Source organism: Arvicanthis niloticus, chromosome 29 (assembly GCF_011762505.2).
Source record: "Arvicanthis niloticus isolate mArvNil1 chromosome 29, mArvNil1.pat.X, whole genome shotgun sequence".
Classification (NCBI taxonomy): Eukaryota; Metazoa; Chordata; class Mammalia; order Rodentia; family Muridae; genus Arvicanthis; species Arvicanthis niloticus.
In genome coordinates this window covers 17,951,968-17,972,780 of record NC_133437.1, presented here as the reverse complement: position 1 = coordinate 17,972,780, position 20,813 = coordinate 17,951,968, and the positions used below count along the sequence as shown (strand labels likewise).

The window sequence follows — 20,813 nt, the reverse complement described above, 5'->3', positions numbered from 1 at the left end:
GATTAGAAGATAAGAGAGTTATTGCAAGCTGGATCTAAAGGAAGGGATGGCATTGAAAGAAAAGCAGGAGGTCAGGCTGGAGACACGGCTCAGCAGTTTAAGAATGTTTGCCTTTGGGTTCTGGCACCCACGTCCTGAGACTCACAACTACCTGTAACTCCAGATCCTAGAGCAGTTTCCCTCTTCAGGTCCTTAGGCGCTGCACGCACATGGTACACATGCATACATGCAGGCCAACAGACATACACTTAAAATAAAAATCTCTTATTGGAGAAATCAGAATTCAAAACAAATTGTTAGGTCAAAATACTAGAAAAAGAATAGAAGACAGCAAAAGCAAAATATGATGTATAAAGAAATGCACACTCGCCGGGCAGTAGTGGCACACGCCTTTAATCCCAGCACTTGGGAGGCAGAGGCAGGCGGATTTCTGAGTTCGAGGCCAGCCTGGTCTACAGAGTGAGTTCCAGGACAGCCAGGGCCACACAGAGAAACCCTGTCTCAAAAAACCAAAAACCAAAAACCAAAAACCAAAAACCAAAAAAAAAAAAAAAAAAAGAAAGAAAGAAAAAGAAATGCACACTCGTGTGCGCGAACACACACAGTCATAAATTCCGCCGTTCCTTCTGGCCCCACTGGTCAGCACTGTGGACTGCACGTGGCTGCTGTCAACTCTCCCAGCGTGAGTCGGCCTGCTCACTCAGACATAGTTCAGCTTTCACATTATTTCTAGTCTTTTAGATGTTAACACACTTACCAACTTAGCCCTCATCTCTGAGGTCTGGGTGCTTTATCTCTTTGATAAAACCCCAAAGAAGAAGCTCTCCATGAGGTTCTAAATTTATGATGAGAACTAGTTGGTTAAAGGACTTGAATGTTTTAACCTGGCATATGGTTGACAGTGTAGATAGAGCACATGCTTTGAAGCTGGCTTCTCTCCTTTGGGTCTAGTGACATAAGACAAGGATTTGGCTCCAAGAGGTTTAAAGGCTGTCTTGGCGACTCTGATTTCATTTCAAAACCTGTAAACCAGAGATTTCTGTGGAAAATGGGGGAGATAAACTGGCTTGCCTTAGCGACCTAAGAAACAGGAAAAACTCTGGGTGACTCTGGCGAAGTCCCCTGACTCACTGGTCACAAGCCCTCAGTCACCTCAGCCGTCCTGTCTCTGCTAATGTCTTCACAGCAACTTCCTTGTGGTCATTTCTGAGTTAGTCACCTAACAAGACAGTTCCTTTGGAGGGCTAATTTTTAAATGGTCTTTGTCTTGTGCTGGTGTTGACTTTCATTTCTACTTTCTGATTTAGGGGTTAACAGGCAGGAATAGTTTCAAAGTCTGTCCTTTCCTTTTATTGTACTTATAAAATCTATATATTTTTTCTTACTGTAAAATAGAAAGCAGTTTTTCCAGCACAGACTCTAAATAGTTCTAACTCAATTCTTCTGGGTTCAATCTGACCTATTCCTTCTTCTCACCCAGGGCACACAGGGACACTTGTCCTGCCCCTACCCAGTAGATCCTTGCATTTTGTTTACTAGATCATTGACCTTGTTTTATTTTCATTGTTGTTGTTTTTACCAATGTACATAATTCTCATTTACTTTTAGCCTTTTCTCTTTTGTCTCTTAAATTAAATCTTTAACTAATGTAGGACAGCCTGGAAAATGAGCTTTCAAAGAGGTGACACCCTTTAAAATTGCATCGTGCCTGTGCTTCTTTCGATGTCCTGATGTATTGCAATTTGTAAACAGAAGAGGAGGAGGAAGAGGAAGAAGATGAGGAGGAGGAAGAGCAGGAGGAGATCGATAATGACAATGACTACTACCTCCTGAACTCTCTACACTTTCCCATAAACCTCTTCCTAAAATCTTCCTTTGCTGCTTTAGTCTTTCAGAACTAAAGTGCTCTTATGTTTTGATTTTTTAAAATGGAAGCCATATTTAAGCACAGGCCCACTTGGACATTGCCAAAGGCTACTCCAGTTCCAAAGGCTACCCATCATCACTTGATGTGCATCTATTTAATGGACTTTCCTTGTGGTCCATCCTTCTCTCCACAAAGACAATGGTTCTCTTCTGTTTAGTTTGCTGTTATGCCGACAACATTGCTGGCACAGAGAAAACTAGAAAGACATGTGTTGAATAAGCAGGTAAACCCATTCTCCATCTCCAACATTAGGAATGCTTGCAAAAATAGAATATCAAATACCAAATGCATAGGAAATTAAACCAAAGTTGGGAAACAAAAAAAGCAAAAAATATACATCATTCTAAAATATAAAGAGTATATATGTGACCAGAAGGAATAGCTTCTCATGTTTGGTTATAATTGGTAGAGAGGGCTCTAAATGCTATAACTGCCTTCACAATAACACAAGCCTTTAATCCCAGCACATGGGAGTAAAGGCAGGTGTGGCTAGGCTGGTCTACATAGCAAATTCCAGCATAGCCAGGTTTATATATAATATTCTCTCTCTCTCTCTCTCTCTCTCTCTCTCTCTCTCTCTCTCTCTCACCATCACCACTGCCACAACCATCGCCAATAACCACAACCCAGAATAAATGCTCTCAACACAAAAATATGATAATGTCTGTGATAATACAGATGCCAATCACCTTGATCTGATCCACACATTATGTCATGCATTGAAGTGTCACATTGTCCCTTGAAAATATGCATAATTTGTGTGGCGATTCAAACTTTTAAAAACATTTTTTAAAGGACAATATAAATGAGGATTTTTTAAAAAGAAGAAGAAAGAAAGAAGACCTTTGGCATGATAAAAATAATGGCCCTACTAAGTATCAAGAGCAGACAGGGTTATGTTAGAAAATTCAAGAGGGAGGATCCTGTAATTGGCTTAGAACTCTGTTAGCAGCTGGTATGTGGTAAGAAAGATGAAAGACAAACTGGGTTGGGTGTGATTCAATCAGGAGAGCTACCTAGCATGCACAAAGCCCTGTGTTCCACTCCTAGCTCAGCACCGAGCCGGGTATGGCTGCATGCCCCTGAAATACTAGCCAGCACTTGGAAGGAAGAAGGAGGATCAGAAGTTCAAGGTCATCCTCAGCCACAGAGTAGGTTCCAGGCTAGCCCATTTAACATGAGACCCTGTCTCTAAATCATAGGAAAAGAAAAAAACCAAAAAAAAAATATATATATATATGTAAACTCAGCTATGTAACCAAGGCTGGCCTCAAATTCACTGCATATCTCAGGTTGGCCTTAAAATGACAAGCTTCCTGCTTTAGTTTATTGAATCCTGGGATAACCAGAATTCCTAGCTAAGAATGTGTGTTAAGAAATGAAGTCTAGAGCTGGAGAGATGGCTCAGTGGCTAAGAGCATTTGTAGCTCTTGCAGAGGTCCCAGCTTTGATTCTCAATACCCATATGGTGGTTCACAACTCTCTGTAACTCCATTTCCAGGGGACCCAAAGCCCTCTTCTGACTTCTGCAGGCTTCAGGCATACAGGTGATGCATATACATACAGGCAGGCAAAACACTCATACACATAAAAGAATGTAAATAGATCTTTAAAAAGGCAAAGAACCCATGCCTGAACCGAGGGATAAAGAAAGGGGGCGGGGAAAGCCATGAGGAGCCATTCACACAGATGAGCAAGCCTGGTGTGGCAGAAGGGAGGTGGAGGCCTGGGGTAAGCCTGTTAGCTTCACTGTGTGTGATAACATGCCCAGATGGGGAGCTTCGGCATACAATTAAGTTGCAAAGTGACTTCAGGGGTATACCAGCAAGAACAGAAAGAGGACAAACCGGGATAGTCAGCATTCTTTCTAGGGAAGGGTAAGAATCAAAGCCCAAATATAGGTAGACTGAGTTCAGCTCTATCCACCAATCACTAGCAACTCAAAAGAATGTACCCAATCTCTCTGAGCCCCAAAGCCTCATATTTACAACAGAAATGGTCACACATATCTATTAGGGAATGTTGTACAACTAAACAAGCAAATGTGGAAAAAAATCCCTGTGTGTAGGGCAGGTCAACCACATCAGTTCTACGTCAAATGGCGTGTGCCTTAGTGTGTGTGTGTTCAGTGAGGTTCTGACTGGATGCCACAGGTTCCCCATCCTGCCACCGCCACTGAAGGGGTGGAGAAAATGGAGGAAAACATCAGAGACCCTGCAGTGGATGAGAAAAACTGTGGGTCCAGGATCTCTGAGCTTTGTGCATTAATGAAGCTCACCCTGCTCCACACAGAATAAACAGCTCTTGGAAGAGGCTCAAAGGGCCAGTGCTCTCTCTCTCTCTCTCCACTGCCTCAGCAGCCAGATCACATCCAAATGCTGAGCCATGCTGGGCTTTGCAAATAGAAAGGTGAAGGGAATGGGGTCCTGTGGATGGGCTGCCCCCCTAACCCTGGTTATACCGACTTCCAGAATGACATTAACAATGCAAAGTTGGGAGGTGGTCATTGTATTTTTCCTGAAGAACCAGATGGCAGGTGCTTCTCAGATCATCCTCTAAGCTGCAGGCCTGTCAGGATGTGTTCACTCGGATTTGTGGTTGTTATGCCGATCTTATCTTTTAAAGAGATTCTTGAGAAATTAAATCAGATCACCAAATCCTTATAAAAGCCATCGTTTGCATTCACAGATATAAAGATATATTGCTTCTCAATATTTAAAAAAAACTGTTGACTATATATATTGTTAATGCACATAGATTCTTCTGCTTGCAAAAAAAAAAAAAAGAGCAGCCTTCTGGTTTCTTGTCAGTTAATTACTTTCTGTTTCTTTAATGTCAGCTCAGAAATCAAGTGTGCCATCCTTTCAATAAGTGAATACATTAGGAAAAAAACCAAAAAGCACCTAGTACTGCATGGAGAAGTTCGGACGTGGGTGATGTGGTGGCCCTGGTACTCACCTTGCCCTTGTACCAAATGCTTTCATTTCCCTCTGGATCCACATCCTCCGTTGCCAAGGTGAGGCAGACCAGTCTCCGTTTCAGCCCCTTGGCTTTAATCTGCCTCAGTGCTTGCTTGCCTGTGAAGTCGGCTGGCTGCAGGGATTCATGATAATGATGATGAATGAGAGCTCAGACTCCGTGACAAGGTTAGAGATGCAAGCATTTAAATGTGCCTTTGCTATTTTCTCACCAATTACCCATTAAATAAAAACACAGATTGGATCAAACATCTAGACAAATATTTCTTAGTGCCCAAATGACAGTATCAGCCACCTATTCCTTGGGAATACATTAGACTTAATGTAATAACTTGGGCTGACAGTTTTACCAGAACCTCCTCAGCAGAAAAGTATAAAGCATGGTACCATGATAGTGGGTTATGAAAGAAGCCTCCATATCTAATGAGTCTGGGCAGTGGAATCAGCTATCTGAACAAAGTATGTCTCAATTTCTACCCATTGGAAGCATTGTATAAAAAACAGACTGTTTTTTTTTTTTAAAAAAAAAAACATGTAATACCAAAAGAACACGCTCCATCCCCCACATGCTACGTTTCCCCTCTCCTTCAGAGTAACAATCCCTGGGATGTATTAACCTATTAAGCTACCCTCATTAGTTTGTTCAGGAGACATTTGAGCTAGACATCAAGCTAGATGATGCCGAGTGAGGCATCATGCCAGGCTGTGGCGTCACAAAGGGAGTCAGGTGCAGGCATTTGTAACAAAGATCTTGTTCTTGAAACCTGCCTCTTTACCTCTTTTCCCCCCTTCTTCCAGGAAACACATGACAGATGACACTCCTGTTCCAATTTGAAGATTTTCCCATCATTAACTAGTCACATGCCCCACAGCTCAGCAGGTGACACAGACAAGCAATAACTGAACACTGGGGACACGACATAATAAAAGGAAGAAGATAACCCTACCCAGCCAGAATGCCAGGGGACCTTAGATAATATGAGGCAAACTCGCAACTCAGAGGCTAAGAGCAAGGACACTGCCCAGGAGACAGGAGTAGTCCGCAGGCGAGAAGATAAACAGCTTATGTAAGTGTGTCTTATGGGGTAAAGAGGGGATTCAATACACAAAGCCTACCTCTGCTGAAAGATGTAAAAACAAAAGCCTCAAAATCTGTTAGCATACATTAACCACACTCAGAAACAAAAGCCAAATCAACCAAAACCAGCAACAAATCCCCAACTCAAAGAAGCAACCTCAGACTTCAGTTTCTTCACTAGTCAAAAAGAGAACAACAGTCCATTCCAGAGATGTCCTCCATGGCCAGAACTTAAGATTTATATAGTGATTTCTCAACACAAAACACTCAGGATTGTGTGTAATAACCCATGGCCTCTGAGGGTTAGCAGGAGAGGTCCTCACACCCCCTCCACCTGATGCTCCCTCATCACTCCTGAGTGAGGCATCCAGGACGCACGTGGTTCTTGTGAGGACTGCAAATATAAGCTGTGACCTGCGCAGAATGCTGAAGAAGGCTTCCATTACCGAGGTTTAAATACTGTACAAAACCAAAGTCCGGTTCTCTCTCCCTTCACAGCGTGACCCAGATGGTGAAACCGGATTTATTTCAAGCTCAGAGCATGAACATGTAAAGAAAGATCAGGCCGTGAGATAATTACTACAGGAGGAGCTGAGGAGGAAGATCACAGAAAGAATTTGAGTTATTTGGATTCATAATTTTTTTGTTTTTTTTTTAAAAAAAAGTTTCCTAAGGGAATTAACTATACAGGCTTAAGAGTCTCCTGATTAGGGGCTGGTGAGATGGCTCAGAGGGTAAAGACACTTGCCACCAAGCCTGGTGACCTGAGTTTGTGAGTGAGAACCCACACAACAGAAGGAGAAAACTTACTCCCTCAAGTTGTCCTCTGACCTCCAAAAAATATGTGTGTGCACATACAATAAATTAATAAATTATATATAATATAAATCAATAAATTATATATATAATAATATATAATATAAATATATATAATATATATTATTTATATATACACACACACATATATATACACATATATATGTATATATATATATATATATATATATATATATATATATATAGTCAATGCTTACTGTAGCACCTGGAAAACATAGACAACACAAAGCAAGTGAAGTGTCCTCAATGATAACAATGATACTACCTACACACAACGGTATTAGCACTTTGATACATTTCTTTAATATCTTCTGTGCAATGCTTAGCATTGCCAACTTGACAGAATCTAGAATCACCTAAACATGTCCCAGAATATGCCTGTGCAGAATTATCTAGATTAGGTTCCCTGGGGTAGGAAGGCTCATTTCAACTGTGGGTGGCTCCATTCTGTAGGCTCTGGCCCTGGACTGGACCAAAAGGAGAACAGGAGCTCCTCCCTCTCTCTTGACTTTTTTTTTTTTTTTTTTTTTAACAAAGATTTTAAAAAACATTTGTCAATCTACATGTGTGTTGGGGAGGAGTGAGAGGGTAGCTGTGTGCCACAGTGTACTGTGGAAGTCAGAGACCAAGGTCAGGGAGTCGGTGTTTTTCTTCTGCTTTGTGAGGTCTCAGGGATTAAACTCGGGTTCGGTGGTAATCACTTTTATCCAGAGAGCCATCTTGCTGGCCCTTCCTCTGCTTCCTTACTCTGAGTGTGATGTGACCCTGTTGTGTGTAGTCTTTAAAAAATGCTACGGCCTTTTGTGCCCTTCCCGGCTCCCTTCTGTTCCACCTAGCTTGGCTTAACCCAGCTTCCTTTTGAATCCACGGATAAAAGACACACACTCGGCCTTGTTACCTTAACTTGCCTGCTATGTACCGTTACTGGGAGCAAATTCTCCTGCCTGGAAATGCGTGCCCTTACCAGTTTGTTATCTCTGTCTCTCCTTCCGCCGTAAACGTAGTGACTTGTTCCAATTAGCCCCTGCCAAACAACTTCGGCCACCCGCCCATAGCAGAGTCCCCTACCTCTCCCCGAAGCCGTACATGATTGCTGCATCCTTTTTCCTTCAAAGCATGACAGAAAAGGGCGCTTCTCTCCCTCCCTGGAACCTGGAAGTCCCACCTGAACCTTGCTCCCAGCAATTGGCTCCCAGCCTTCTTTACCGACAAATCAGAACCTCCCTTTACACAACCCAGCTCCTCCTGGTTTGCCTTGCGCTCTATGGTACTCTGTTCCCTCGATCTGTGAGCCTAAATGAGCCCCTCCTTCCTTAAGACCTTTGCTAGGCTATTTTATTACACCAAAAGGAAAAGTAACTAGTGCACTCTCCGTAGTTATATACTCTATGTTTTTAGATAAGAGTATTGTAGATATTTATATATATTTTTCCCTCTAACAAATGATACAAAGAATATTTCAAGCTTTCACATGTTCATTATCTTTCATTACTTTATGGCCCATCTACCTAGGTTATAAAATTAAAGTCATAGTAACATAATGTTCACTACAGTTAAACTGTCTCCAAATACAGACAAAAAAAAAACAAAACAAAACAAACAAAAAAAAAACCCTCTATGATGACAAAAGCTTTTGTTCTTTTTTTAAAGAAAGCTTTCTACAACAGATGAAAGATATTGGGGGTTAGTCATAATCTTTTTTTTCTCACAGGAAACACCTGTGGAAAAATAAAAGCGCCTTGGACTGGGTGGAAGGCACTTAGAACACAGGAGTGGATAGCACCTTACACGGTGCCATTTGCAGAATGCTGGTGGCTCTGAAATTGTTCCTTATCTCCTGTCATGGAACCTGAGTCTTCATGACTAGAAATTGGTTCAATCTCGAGGGCTTTTGGCAGTATGCTATTCAAGAATTTCCTAGCAGACCCAGGCATAGTGGTGCAAGCCTTTAATCTCAGCATTTGGAAGGCAGAGACCAGTGGATGTCTGTGAGTTTGAGGCCAGCCTGGTCTACATAGTGAGTTCCAGAACATGCAGGGCTACACAATGAGATAGTATCTTACACCATCCTCCCCCAAAACCCCAAACAAAAAGAATTTCCTAGCAAGTGTGGATTCATCTGTGAAGCCCTGTTGTGTGTCAGACACTTCTTATGTAGAACATGGTCTTGTCACCTCAGTGACGCTCCTGGAGAAATGTGGACTCCTTCTCCCCTAGAACAACATAATTAGTCCTGAAACCATTCATGTTTTAGCATGGTAGGAAGAACACAGACAAGCAGGAGACGCCTGCAGACATGGCGAGCAGGCTGCAGGAAAGCACAGCAGGCAGCAGTACCCGTGTAAGATAGGAATGCTATCCAGGAGTCTGAATAGCACAGATGTTTCTTATATTTAAAATGAAGAGCATCTAATTGTTTGGTTTCAGACCCTGGGACAAGGGACTGAGGTGTATATTTTACATATCAAAGCAGACCTGGCCTCCAGGTTCTCCCAGCATCCTTAGTCCTTACCAGCCATATCCTGCCCCCAACCTTGAACTTTCCAGCCCAGAGACTGGGCTGCCCTTCTCCCAGAGGCCCTTCCTCTATAATCCAGACACTTTGGTCTCCTCCCTCCCCGACCCTTTCTCTCCTCCTATGGTGACTTCCCTGGCCTTGGTCCTTGGGAAGTCCGAGAGCAGCTTCCCAATAAACCTGCGTTTAATCTAATCTAATCTGTCTTGGATTGGCTCATTTAACCGGGGGAGAAATAACCTAATTAGTAATGTGTGAAGGCAGAACGCAGACATGCATGCTATAATTCTATAATGGAGGTGTGCTCAGAGGGCGCTCTCGGAAGGTTGAGCAATTGGGGCTGAGGACAGGCAGCATCCTGTCAGGAGAGCACTCCACAGCAGGAGGTGCTGAAGCTGAGGTTTGAATAGAGGGTTCCATCATAACTTTGACCAAAAGTGCTTGAGTCTACATTATGATTTGACCTTCACAGCAACACAGATGACAGGCTGGGGTCTGAAAGACAAGAACCAGCTCAGCCACATACAAACCATTAGAAAACTGGTAACAAGGAAGACTCAGAGGGGAGGGTTGCGTAATCTCCCTGGGAATGGAAAATAGCATAGATTTTGTAGGTGGACTGGGGAAGAATCAGGCAGGGGGAGGGGTGGAGGGAAAGTGCTGGGAGAGACAACTAGAATTGGGAGGACATTGGGGGTGATGCAGGAAAAAGAACAGAGAGCCTGTTCTAGTCCTCCACTTTGAGTCTACTTCACTGAGCCACTAAAGTCAATGACTGTTCTAGCCCGGAAGAGGTCATAGGAACCGACCGTGACCATGGCTTTTAGAAACAAGGAACAGTGCATGAGAGCTACTGACTCGGGTACTGAATCATGACTTATTATTTTATTGCTGAAATTTAGGGGCGTTCCACCAGGGGAGCTACCTGTTACCAAGGAAATTGGCACCCCTTTCAGGGTTCTTAGTCTTGCTAATAAAAGCATTTAAGAACAGGATGGAGACGGGAAGCTGGACAACAGCCTAACTCTGCCTTTGCCACATACACAATTGTACCAAGGGAAAGGAGAGGCATCGGGCATGCCATCGGCAGGTAAGACAAGCAAAAGGGCATGGAAGGAAACTTTATCTGAAAAAAAAAACCTGATAAGAACTAGGGATAGCACCGAGATAACATCGTTCTAGATACTTTAGAGACCCTAACTCCGAAAGCACTTCCAGGAATGACCCTGGTCCCAGCCAAGAATGCAAGAAGGGAGCTCCAATTTCTTATCTCCTGTAAGTGCACACGCTGAAGTAGATTATATCTGCTCCCCGATCTCAGTGCTAACCTAAGTGATTGTATATGTTTACAGGTTTATTTTATATTTAAGTGTATATGTGTGTATGTATGTGTGGCAGGGGAAGGGGTGTGTATACATGTGAGTTCAGGTGCCCGGGGCATCCAGAGCTTCTGGAGCTGGAGATACCAGTGATAATAGGTGAGCCACCTGATGTGGGTAGTGGGTACGGAACTGGTCCTCAGCAAGACAGCTGCATGCTCTTAAACACCGAGCACATAGCATTAACTACTTAGCTCTCCAGCCATTCCTAAATGACTGTGTGGTTGCCTCTACAAAGGAAGGAATGTGACAGTAGCCCAGATAAGACCATTTGAAAGAAAGATGTTTCTGTGGCCAAGGTGAAAATGTAACAAAAAGTATGTTTTGCTGGCTCAGGGAGGTTGGTGTATATGTTAAGCCCTGATAAAGAGATGGGAGGAATAATTATCCCTTTGAGATGATGTATTTTTCTTACCTAGAAAGCCTGTTGCTGGTGAAGTTAAATCTGGAACTGTAGCCATGGGTCTGGGGATCATCTGCTCACTATTCTGAATTACTGATAGAAGTATAACTTTTTCTTTTTCTCCTTTTGATCTTTGTCCTTTTTCTAGACACTTGACAAAACTTAGGCAGGCTTTCCTAGACACTCTGGACTCTTTCCTTTCTTTGTGTGCTGTTATTTTCCCACCTCAGCCCCTGCCCCCTAACTCCTGCTTCCTCAACATGGCTGCCTAGAAAAGGCACAGCTGTCTCTGCCTCTTCTCCAACCCCCTCCTCTGTGGAGTGGCTGAGATTTATAGGTAGCTACCCTGCCATTTTTTTTTTTTAATTCTAATAAAACGGTCCTTAAGATTTCTTCTGAGTCAGTTCTTAAATTCTTTTTATTAACAAGACTAAGAACCCTGATATGGGTGCCAATTTCCTTAGTAACAGGTGACTCCCCAAGTGGAACTCCCCAAAATTTCCAGTAACAAAATAGCAGCAATAATTCAGTAAAGACTAATTAATTGTTGATAAGTAACATCTATGGTTTGTTAGGCACCGACTATGTGTCTGATAGCTTGTGTTCATAAAATCAGCCATCCTCACAGTAACCCTGAGGTAGTACCACAGGGGTACACCAGTTCATAAGAGAATAACTTGAGGCTCAGTTGCATGGCGACACAAACCACCATATATAGATTTTTGTCCCCGGAAGGCATGGCTGATTGAATGTTCTAGGGGCTCACATCTTGTCTTGGTGCCCTCTTTTAACTCCAGCTTTGCTCCACATCCTGTTGGCCATGGGGTGGAGAAATTCCCCAGCCAAATGTTCTCACCACCATGATGTTATACTCAGATGCATGAGTGAGCCCTCCGAAACCCTGAGCCAAAATAAATCTTCCTCTTTTAGGTTGTTTCTATCTGGCATTTTCTCACGGCAATGAGTAAAGTAACTGATACACACCCAGGGTACAGAGTGAAGCTAGTCTCTGCCTTTCAAACAACCCTTTCCAATCTAGCTGGGCTCCCAACTTGGAAAGACTTAAAGTGCTGTCATGAGATTTCGCCCGTTTTATTTGGCTTGCCTCCCAAGATGGTAGATTCTACTTTACTACCTACTAATCAATTATAAATGAGAAGACAGGTGTCTGAAGGTTATGCAGTAATTAGAAGTGATACTGTCAGAATGACCCCCGAACAGAAATATATCTGTTTAATAAGTTATTGATAAATCACCTATATAATCAGCAGTTGATATCTTTGAGAAATGTACAGATTTCTGGGGCAGTGGGACTTCAGTTTAAAAATAGTCTTGACATGGTTTTTTTTTTAATGTTATTACTTTTAAGTATCAATAAATGCCATGAAGGCACCCGCCTGTAATACACACTAGATATAGCATCCAGACATACACAAAGTAGGTGTTAAGTGAGAGGCAATTATTCACCCGCTATTAGCCCTGTCAGTGGCATGCATGCTGTCTAAATGCTAATGCAAATCAAAGAAAGTATTTTTAGGGGAGTGAGTCTTAGGGCAATCAAGTGCTTGAAGACACATGTAGTTCAGTCCGACAACTGGAGAGGAGTAAGATTCCCATACGGAGTTGGAAGAGGGGTCCTCCCTAGGCCAGAGGAGAGGATGGGGCAAAGGCCTCTGGTCGTTCTTTCCCACTCATATGGAGTAAAATGCCATTAGAAAATCCAAAGGTGTCAATAGTTTAAGTGTTTGGCTCATATTCTCTAAATTCAAATATTATAGAGAAATAAGTTCTAAGTTCTGCATCCCACCACCAGAATCCCCAGGAACCAGGCGTGGGCACCTCAATCCTGTTCTACATTTTTCAGGTTTATAGGCAGTAGTGGAGACTCCTGCTGGTTACCAGCTTCTCCAAGGGACAGAATGAAGTTGAGAATCCAGGTGGCAGGTTCCTGCCACTGTCCCTCACGCACACTTGAAAAGCTTCTCCTTTAAAATGAGCCCAGAGCATTGCTGGAGGCAGCCTGGAGGAGGCCTCCTTGCAAAGCTTGTGACCACTGCTGGCCTGAGCCTGTGTCAACTGTAACAAACCTTTGGACAGCTGTTCGGCCGTCAGTGCATCTGAGTGACTCAGATGCTGAGACAGCATCCTCTGAGTCGCTCATTTGGGAAAAGGGTTGACTTAGCCTTCTCCCCATCAAGACAAACCACAGTCTTACTTATCTCCTATCCAGGGTTAGAAGAACCACAGAAGCCTTCAGCTCCATGTGACGTGGGGCCAGTCTCGATGTATTATAAGAACCTTGAGGCCAGAGAAGGCCGGAAATCTTCCTGCAGTAACAAAGAGATTGAACAACTAAGCTCAAGCCTGGGCTTCAGTCCTGGTGAGCTTCTCTCTCTCTCTCTCTCTCTCTCTCTCTCTCTCTCTCTCTCTCTCTCTTTCTCTCTCTCTCTCTCTCTTTTTCTTTTTTGCTATACAGCCAAGCACATCTTCAATAGGCCCTTTGTAGCAAATGTTAAATAATAAATTTAGCTGTTGTCCTTGGCTGGAGAATGAACTCTCTCACATACATAAAGTTTTCCCTCTTGGCCCTTAGCACAGATGGCTGAGAAACAACTTCACCAGCATTTTCCTAGCTAAAATTACTAGCCAGACAAGAATTCCTTGCCCCCAAAAGTCTTTAATGGAGCAAGAAAGGGGACTTTGCTGGGTGCAAGGAAGGAGGAGAGAGGACAGAAGCCGAAGGAGCAAGGATAGTGGCACATGTCTGGATCCTAGCACTTGGGAGGCGGATGCAGGAGGATTAGGGTGTAGCACCAGTTTGGACTAAGTAATAAAATCCTGTCTCAAGTTTCAACAAGACAATCTAGAAACTAAGCAAAACATCTAAAACATGCCTAAAGCAGACCAGTCACCAAGATAGTTACTATTTAAACCAAACCAGAATTTTTCAAAGCTAAAAGAGTCCACATAACATGCATTCTGTGACTTTCGTTCAATTCAATTTTAAAGAATTATTTATTTATTTTATGTATATGAGTACACTGTAACTCTCTTCAAACACACCAGAAGAGGGCATCAGATACCATTACAGATGGTTATGAGCCATGTGCTTGCTGGGAATTTGAACTCAGGACCTCTGGAAGAACAGTCAGTGCTCTTAACCACTGAGCCACCTTCCAGTCCTTTAATTCAATTTTAAAGGAAATACTAGTTAGGCTTTGAAGCTTCTTATTCAAAAGAAAACAGTAGCCTGGACCTTTGGCTTTGTCTCGAATGCTTTGGGTCTTAACTTCAGTTACAGCTAAGGTTTTGCATTCTCACAATACAGTTGACCATCTGCAAATTCTGTAAGGTCAGTCAACCACCAAAAATGTCCTGACCAAAAAAATGTTCAGGAATAAAAGCTGCCCTTGTGTTAAACTTCTGCAAACATTTTCTTGTCACTTCACTAAACTACAAGCTGTCCCTATGTGCATTCGTGTTGTGTTATGAGTTCTGTGACTGTGAAGTGCACAGGAGGATGCCGCGCGCTCAGAAGCAAATCCTGTGCTGTTCTCCAGAACATGGAGATTTCTGTGTGCTGGAGTGGCTGGGGCTTCACTATCTCCCCACCACAGGGATGGCTGGAGTAGAGAGAAAAGCAAGTGCCCATTTTGTGTTTTAAGTATAGTCCAAACAAGTATCTAGGAAATCGTATGAAAAGCTGAGTCCCTTCAGCAATCTAAAGCCTTCCTTGCTGAGAGACTTCTTCCTTCCTTCCTTCCTTCCTTCCTTCCTTCCTTCCTTCCTTCCTTCCTTCCTTCCTTTCTTTCTTTCTTTCTTTCTTTCTTTCTTTTCGAGACAGGGTTTCTCTGCGTAACAGCCCTGGCTATCCTGGAACTCTCTCTGTAGACCAGGCTGACCTCGAACTCAGAAATCCGCCTGCCTCTGCCTCCCAAGTGCCCGGATTAAAGGTGTGCGCCACCACTGCCCGGAGATGGGAGACTTTCATGTCTGGCTCCTTTCTCCTAGCACTTCATTTAGCTCGGCTTTAATCAGATGGAAAGCGACTGATGTTTAGTGAGGTGACAAATGTTCCTTAGCTCATCAAAGGCTCATAGCCAGCTAGTGGGGTTTATGCTTTCGTTATCTAAGAGAACGGAGGTGTTTACAGATGAAATACCTTGTTTGTCTTGTACCACTAGCAAGTAGAAGAGGCCACTGAACAACCCTGCTTAGTTGCTGCTAAGAGTCTGCAGCTGAGGCAGCTGGTACCCTGGAGCATGGTAAACCCTATTGCAAGGCAGGTCCACAGGAGCTCCAAACACCCCCTGCCTTTAATGCCCAATGCGTAGCCAAAGAACCCAACCCCCTACTTCCAGAACAGAGCTCCAAACGCACAGGCTTAGCTGCCTTCCAGACCTTTCCACTTGGTTATTCTGCATCCACAAGTCCTCCCAGTTTGCCAGCCACATCTGTCCTGTGTTTCCAGATGCTGACATCCCTTATCTTTCCCCCGACTCCTTCACGTGTAGCCCCTCGGGTGAGCACCATGCTATCTCCTAATATTGTTCACATTACTTCCTTTTCCACCCTACAGTCTCTGCTCAGCTGACGCCTTTGCCCTTTCTCCACTAGACTCCTTCAGTAATTGGGGAAAAGAGCTTCCTGTCACACGGACAACTTTCTTTTAATCGGTTTTCCATCAGCAGAGTGTCACTTCTTTCTCAAAAGCCTTAAATCACTCCTCAGGCTGGCTGACAAGAAAACCCGTTTGTGATGGGCACCTCTGCTTTCCTAATAGCATTTCTGGACACTGCTTTCAACAAAATATATTTACTGAGCATTCTTCATGTGCCAGACCCGAGTTAAGCGTAGAAAGTTAAAACCATAAAGCATAGCTTGTATTTCTAGCTCCTGAATTCAAGTATACCGCTCTGCTCAAAAGAAATAAATAGAATAAGCTTACCTTTTTTGAACAAGTATAATAATTTCAGATGCTCAAGCCCTTTCGAGGAGATCATATCTGTGAAATTGACTTAGAAATGATCCAATAAGACCTGACAATATCTTAAAAAAATCAATTGTAACCACAAAGTTAATTTTATTCCTAAAGTAAAAAGGCATAATCTTAGAAAATAAATACAATTAAATATTAAAAAATTAGCTGCTTGGATGTGAAAAAAAGCCTTTGATAAAACTATCTACTCCCAATTAAAAGTACCAGGAACAGCAGGGACCAGTTGAACCCGATACAAAACAGGATCGAAAAAGCTACAGTGAACATGGTCCCTGGGGATGGGGAATGGGCGGTTTCCACACAAGGTCAGGACCAAGGCAAGGTATTTGCCATCACCACTTCCGTTCAATGTTTGTTATTAAAGGTTGAACTGAGGGAGGGTCTAAGCAGAACAGTAAGGTAAGAAAAAGAAACAAGGTTTTAGAAGAAATAACGAGAAGCCATATTTTTTAGACAACGTGGTTGTCTGTGTCAAAAATCTGACATAAACTACAAAAAAAATCTACTAGAACTACTGAGTAGGGTTAGTAAGATTGAAAGGTATAAAAAGTACCTTTTCTTTTATTCAAGTGTGTGTGGAGGTGTGGAGGTGTGTGTGTGCATTTGTATGTGTGTATATGAATGTAGACGTGTATCTGTGTGCTCTTGTGGGGGTGCACATGTGTATATGTATGTGTACAGGTATGTGGGTGTGTGCATTCTTGTAGAAGGTGCACATGCATGTGTATGCACAATGAAAACTAAGACTGGTGGCAAAAATCTTCCTCTATTTTTCGCCACCTTGTTTTTGGAGACAAAGTTTCTCACTGAACCCAGAGCCCAGTGAATAGACTAGAACATCTGGCCTTCAAGGCCCCAAGATCTCTTGTTTCTGCCTAGCCAGTACTGGATTACACGTGCACACAGCCATGCCTGGCTTCTTATGTAGGAGCTGGGAATTGAACCTCACTCAGGTCCTGATATCATGGGCAGCATGCATTTTACCGACTGAGCTGTTTCCCATTTATGATAGTATTAAAATATGAAATATTTAGGTATGAACATGTACAAGGATATACAGACTTGCATACTGGAATCTATGAGATATTTCTGACAGAAACTAGTGATGATCTAAATGGACATAGAGATATACATTGTTCAAGTGTTGAAAGACTTGAATTAACCTATAGATGCAATGTATTCCCAGTCAAAATCACAATAGGGCTTTAAACAAATCAATTGACAATCTGATTCTATGATTTATGAGAAACCCAAAAGACCTAGACTAGCCAAAATTAATCTTACTTAAACTAGATAGATAGATAGATAGATAGATAGATAGATAGATAGATAGATAGATATGGGTATGGGTATAGAATCAGAAAATACTAGTAGTTTGGTAGAACATGGCAGAGCCCAGGAATAGGACCAGAGCTGAGTCCTACCCTTACACAAATGCGGTGAGTATGCAAGGTGTAGCCTTTTCAACAAATACTGCTGGAAACTGGAGAGCCACGTGCAAACAAACTTAATCCACACCTTACAACGGATATAAAAATCAACCAAAAGGTGAATCATAGACCTAGATATAAGAAGGTGGTTTCAAACCTTGTTTCAAAATAACAAATATGTTTTTTTAACATAAATGTTTACAGTTTGTAGAAGAAAACACCGATGGCTGTCCCTAAGACTTTGGGTCAAGCAACAGATCTTGGATCTGAACTAAAATCATCACCCAGAAGAGCAGCTGAGGCTTTGATGGGACTCAGGGAACAAAGGCACTTGCTGACAGCTGACGATCTGACAGTAATCCCCAGGACCCACATGGTAGAAGGAAGGAGAGAATCAACCCCAGCAAGTGGTCCTCTCGCCTCCAACGCACATGTATGCCCTCCCCTTCAATCAACTGATGAATCAATTAATAGGAACCATGGTTTTTTACTGTGTTATTGAACTTTGATATCAAATGACTCTTATTCAAATGAGTAGTTTTCATATTGTGATCCCTAAAATGATTTAAATAATAAAAAACTATTTGCTGTTTATTCTCTTCATCTTTAATAACTATAATAAGAAAGTATATCTAGTTTATAAATATCTCTATATATGCATATATATGTGTGTGTTCAAAAATGTGTGAGGTTTGAAATTCCACTGGGCATGAGGAATTGTTTGCATTTTATTTCCTGGCATGAGATCACGTTTTCCTTATTGCTTTTTACTTGTATTTTTGGAAAAAAACAAAAGTTTGCATCTAGAAGTAAGGAGCTACATCATCTAAAATGAACTTAGTTTACCTTTTCTAGTATTTATGTTTGTTTATAGCTTTAAGTTATAGTATACTGACAACTGCTCAGACCGGCAGTAACAATCTCAAAGTTAATGTCACCTATAGACCTCGTGGGCGTTCATTGATTATTCTCAACTCTCTGTTATCACCGAGATTCTCTCTGTTTTGTCCATTTAAAATGATTACAAAATTAACTAACAATATCCAATTGCTTCTTTGTAACTTCTTTCTTCTTCTAACCAGAATTCAGCAGAAAGTCAGTATAACACTAACCTTAATATTTACTTATTCGTAGTTGCTGCCGGATCCTAATGAGCTGAGGTTAAGAGAGCTGCCCTGTGCCATTATTAATTGCTCTAGATCTACTTAAAAAGTATCTGTGGTGATTCTAAAACATATAGGTCTTGGCAATGCAACCATGAGATTTGAATTTGTTATGCTGGAAATGGATACATATTTGTGAATTTTGAGCAAATTCTATGACGCCTCAATGCAGGTAAAATGACACTCTGGTCACCTAGTATAGTAGCTGGTTAACAGGAACTAAATAAATATTGGTGGAACAAATTAACTATTAATCCACTATTACTTTCAACTGTGCATCTAAACATCTCTCTCTCCTACCTTGCTGGTTACCTTGCTGGTCTTAAAAGCCGTTCTGCGATATGTGACTCATCCCAATGTGGGAACGTTCGTCATCTGTACCAGCACACAAAATGTATAACCCAGCAGTAGAGGGCTAGCTTGTTCTGAGTATCACAGGGTTTCGTTTCCTTCAATGGTGCCTGGTATATATGATGAGGGTGAACATGCCAGTGAAGAGGAGCTCACGGTACAAGGCTCACAAAGAGCATCCCTACGTAGATTCAAAGAAAATGATAATCTTAAGAACCCAGTTCCCTTTAAATCTTCACACTGGGGCACACCAGCTAGTCTTTTGTTTCAACTGGAAGCACAAGTTTTCAACAGCACACTCTTCACATCTTCCAGGTCCCAGGAGAACCTGGATATTTCTAGGAAAGGCTTGGTAGGCATAACAGTCATAGGAATGTCCTATCTGTGTTGTGCAATGTGCTGTCTAGGCGCCTGTGAGTATTGGAGATGTGGCCAGTGCTGCTGAGAGCTGACTTTAATATGAACCATGTTAAAGATCAATTGATTACATTTTATAAATTAAAAACTCTTTGAAAGACATAATTTAGAAAGTAAATAATAATACAGATTGCAAAAATATTTTTAAAGCATGTACCTAATATTTTTTTAAAAAAAAAACCATATATGTAGAATATATAAGGAACTTGAAAAACTCAACAATAAGAAAGCAAACCCCACTGATAATGGGTAAGTGATCTGACCAGACATTTACCAAAGAAGACAGGAATAGTAGACAGGCACATACAACAGTATTCAACATCATTAGCCATAAAGAAAACAAATTATAGCCAGTCTGCATCTCACAGAATAGCTCTAACTAAAGAGACTGACCAGAATAGACATCTGATAAGGTGGTAGAGAAAGTGAAACTTCTTCATGCTGTTTGTAGAAATATAAAATAAAAATGATACACTTTGTAAAAAATCAGCATCTTAAAACATTAACATGGGGCTGGAGGGAAGGCTCAGCAATTAAGAACACTGACTGCTCTTCCAGAGGACTGGGGTTCAATTCCCAGCACCCACATAACAAGTAACAATCCAATTAAAAGGACTCCACCACCCTCTTCTGGCCTCCATGGGTACTGCATGCACATGGTGCATAAGTGTGTGTGTGTGTGTGTGTGTGTGTGTGTGTGTGTGACACACACAGCCCAACACTCATATATATATAAAAAACAAATATTTTAAAAAACAAAATAAAAGCTATAATATCCTTACTGTTTTACTCAATAATTCAGTTCCTAGGTTTTACCCAAGAGAAAATACAATGTATGTTCATAGAATCAGCTGTACAGAAATGCTCCCAGGTACTGTGATACGTGACTGTAATCCCAGCACTCGGGAGCTGGAGTTTGGATGGTGGAAAGGGAAAAGTCCCCTGCAGCCGGTAAGTGTAGAGCCAGCCCGGCCAATATGAAACACACTGCTTCTAAATAGATGATTTAAAAAATATTTATAGCAGTTTTATTTGTGATAGCCTTAAACTGAAGCAACACAAATGTTCAACAAGTCGGTGTTTAAACAAATTGCAGTAAGAAGATGGAATACTGTTTAGTATCTAAAGGACTGAACTGTCGCCATGTAAGCAAATTCAATGTGTTTGCATCTTGGTGAGTGTGGAGCCAAAGCATGAAGGAGCAGAGAGAGCCTACATCAGGCAAGAATAGTAACACCCTTTTCAAACAAGGAAGCTTACACACACTCATGTGGGGGCTGGCCCGCTGCTGAGCAAACTCAGTTGTAAGCCATAATTTAAGATATTTCCAGTCATT

The 20,813-nt window shown here is 41.9% G+C and overlaps 1 protein-coding gene across 2 annotated transcripts in view; it reads right to left on the bottom strand.

The window, feature by feature from the left end:
* The window catches only part of Dmgdh (dimethylglycine dehydrogenase), a 74,963-nt gene that overhangs the window by 2,359 nt on the left and 51,791 nt on the right, over positions 1-20,813 (bottom strand). The window contains exon 15 of one of the 2 annotated variants that reach the window (XM_076927157.1): positions 4,886-5,020. The exons of the other annotated variant lie outside the window; for it this stretch is intronic. Coding sequence (XP_076783272.1) covers positions 4,886-5,020 — 135 coding nt within the window. The remainder of the gene's footprint in view (positions 1-4,885; positions 5,021-20,813) is intronic. 2 annotated transcript variants of the gene reach the window in all.